The sequence below is a fragment of the Sinocyclocheilus grahami genome, unplaced genomic scaffold (genome assembly GCF_001515645.1).
Source record: "Sinocyclocheilus grahami isolate Dianchi unplaced genomic scaffold, SAMN03320097.WGS_v1.1 scaffold285.1, whole genome shotgun sequence".
NCBI classification, from domain to species: Eukaryota; Metazoa; Chordata; class Actinopteri; order Cypriniformes; family Cyprinidae; genus Sinocyclocheilus; species Sinocyclocheilus grahami.
The window spans coordinates 1597303-1600618 of NW_015505464.1; the positions used below are offsets into that span (position 1 = coordinate 1597303).

Genomic DNA, 3316 nt, shown 5'->3' on the forward strand with positions numbered 1-3316 from the left:
AATAAAAACAAATATGTATCTCTCTGAGGAAATGGATGTACGGATTAATTTAATATGTAATTAGATGTGAATTTTTTTTTTAATGTAGGCCTACTAGTGTGTAGCTAGGCTACTGTGATTGAGGACAATTCGTTTCATTACGGTTTATCATTTATATTCAATAATAGGCCTATATAAACAAGAGCACATGAAACAAGTATACACACTCGTGAGCACTATAGACATACTTAGATATTTCCACCTCAAAAATGTCATAAAGAAACCACATCAGACAAGTGAGAGCGTCGCGACGAAGGCGTCCATCGTCTTTAAACGACACGAGTCCCACGATAATATCGTCAACATATTATTTAAAGTCCTACACAATAAAATTAGAAGTGAAGGCACATGTGTAATTACAGGCTGGAGTAAAGACTGTGTTGAGAGGGAGGGAGACGGAGGAAAGTCCTGCCCTTTCTGAAAGATTTCCTGTTTCACAAGCCGAGCAGAAGTAAGCGACTCGAGCCCACAGATTCCCGCACAGTGACTGTTCACTTCAGCAGCATGAGACGCTAAAATCACCACGCTTTCTGGTCAAACCACGCCAGCTTGGTCACGTTCACATTAATGCGAGGGATACGGACAGGATTGCGGTTCTAATGGAGCAATATTGGCTTTCTCTGCTCTGTTGGGGGACCTTTTTGATTTCTTCGGTTGTCATGGATCGGAGCGGGGTCGGTGAGTTACTGTCTTGACACCTCTTGCGCTTTTCTTAAGTTGGCAGGTATATAGGCTAGGCGTGTAAATGTGTTTTTATGCAGGAGACCCGTGTATTTATCACCATCTCCTGTTGCTCGTGTACTCATAATGCAGCATTTGTTTCTTGACTGCTTACTTTTAAAGGCGTGCAACAGGTGATCGCATTCAGTGAACGCCAGCTCCAGCTTCAGCATTTTTACTTGTGCAGTTTTCAGGAGTTGCGTAAGAAGCAACATCTATTTTCTCAGGTGTTTAAAGATGACATCAGTCGCATAAAATGCAGTTTTAATGTCCTGTCCTGTGCGGACTAAACTTTGCACGTCTGTTTTTTTGATACGAGTAACTCGGCGGTGTCATTGTGTTTGAAAAACCGTTATCTGTGTGACTGCTATTAGATATAATTGACGTCCGTTTTATATAGGCTATGTATAGGGCCATGTAATGTAAAGTGTAAGTTATAGGCACCTTATAAAGTCTTTTGCATGGTATGGGGATTGTATCAGATGGGTTTTACTTTGTGGTGCTTTGATATAAATTAAACCATGCTGAATGATCACATATCAGTGGAAACAAATCAATTACTATATTGGCATTTGATGTCAGAACCATGTCTTTTCGTACTTTAAGATGGCCTTAATGATAATTTATAGTAACTGAAGGAAATGCAAAAAAGGATATATGAATGTTCAGAAAAAGACTATTTGTACAAGTCCTTAAAAAACATTGTAGTAGTATGAAATCATGCAAGTACTGTAATAGCTACAGTGGCACGTTTTGGGCACATTTATGTTAGTGGCAGTGACATATTCATTCTGTCTCATTAAGCTTTGAAAGACAAGGGAATCAAACACATATTCCTCTGATCAAGTGCATGACATTTTAACATGTTAATAATACATCAGCTTGTTTCTGTTGTTATTCCCTCAAACGGGTGTGCGCACAAGGGAACGCCCTTATGAGCTGACAGCTGAAAAACATTACGAGTTTGTCTTTTCGGTTGAAGTGGAAGTGTTCGACAGTTTGCGCAGGACGTTTTTCTATTTCATCCAGCCCCGCATCCTTCCTCCCATTGGTATAAATTGTTTATCTCTCTCTGTCCTGTCATTAATTTCAGCCTCTGTGATTACAGGTTACTTTAGACACTAATTACACTCACTGAACTCCTCCCCACCTCACGCCTGTGATTATACAGCTGGATATGTTTGTCACACAGCGCAGTGTTTGGTGGAGCAACAGAGATATTTCTTACAGAAATCATATTTTCCAGATGTCCAGCTACATCTTTGCCACTTCCTGTTTCCAGCCTTGCTTGGCTGCATGTAGCTCTGCACACTTCGCTGCTGAAACACACTAGGGCTGCGTTTGAGCCACGTGCAAGAGTTTTGCCCTGCTTGTTTTAGGCATTACAAATAGTATCAGACGCCCCTGTATGCAGGTACGACACTTGCCTTCCTGTTGGTGTCTTTACTTAGAATGTTACTTTTATTTCTCATCTGCCCACATAGGTCATTTTGAGCTCATCCTGTCATTCATTCACTTTTTGTTGTTGTTGAGTCACTCTGCTGTCAAGTTTAAAAAGGGAAATTTTAAACTGCAACTAATGGTGCTCAGATTGTCCAAAATTTTACATTTGCCTTTTGTACAGTTATTTTTGAAGTACCTTATCAGATGTATCATTCAAATTGAGTCCACTCTAGACACCCTTTTGGGGACTGCCTGATCCCTTTCTGCTTATCTGGAGAGTGCAGTCTTTAAACGATGTTAGAAAAAGATCTGAAAACCATTTATGCACCAAACTTGTGTAAGTAATTTCCATTTGGCCCTCTGAAGAAGAATCACATATTTTAAGTTAAAGGGTTAGTTCAACCAAAAAATGAAAATTCTGCCATTAATTACTCACCCTCATGTTGTTCCAAACTTTTAAGACCTTCGTTCATCTTCTGAACACAAATTAAGATATTTTTTATAAAATCTGAGATCTCTCTGACCCTCCGTAGACAGCAATGCAACTGCAATGTTCCAAGGTCCAGAAACGTAGCAAGGACATCGGTAAAATAGTCCATGTGACATCAGTGATTCAACCGTAATTTTACAAAGCTACGAGAATACTTTTTGTGCGCAAAGAAAACTATAATAACGTAATTTATTCAGTAGTTCTTCTCCCCACATTACCGTCTTCTGCCATTTTGGAGAGTACCCCAGAACGTAATCAGCGTAATTCAGTGTTGTTTACGTTCAGCATGCGCTAATTTACGTTGATTACGTTCTGGGGTACTCTCCAGAAAAGTGGTAGATGGTAACTCGGGGAGAAGAATTGCTGAATAAATTGTTATTATTGTATTCTTTGCACACAAAAAGTAATCTTGTAGCTTCGTAAAATTACGGTTGAACCACTGATGTCACATGGACTATTTTAACAATGTCCTTACTACGTTTCTGGACCTGGGAACATTGCAGTTGCATTGCTGTTTACGCAGGGTCAGAGAGTTCTCAGATTTGACCAAAAGTATCTTAATTTGTGTTCCGAAGATGAACGAAGGTCTTACAAGTTTGGAACAACATGAGGGTGAGTAATTAA

The 3316-nt window shown here is 39.6% G+C and overlaps 1 protein-coding gene across 3 annotated transcripts in view; it reads left to right on the top strand.

The window, feature by feature from the left end:
• The first annotated feature begins 351 nt into the window (after nucleotides 1–351).
• The window catches only part of LOC107600517 (TGF-beta receptor type-2-like), a 36266-nt gene continuing 33301 nt past the window's right edge, over nucleotides 352–3316 (top strand). For 2 of the 3 annotated variants that reach the window (XR_001610814.1, XM_016292451.1), the window contains exon 1: nucleotides 354–717. Coding sequence is in view for 2 of the 3 variants with exons in the window: in XM_016292451.1 (XP_016147937.1) it covers nucleotides 639–717 (79 nt within the window). In the remaining variant the exon portion in view is untranslated. Of the gene's footprint in view, nucleotides 718–3316 lie in introns of all 3 variants that reach the window. The other variant, XM_016292452.1, reaches the window with a different exon arrangement.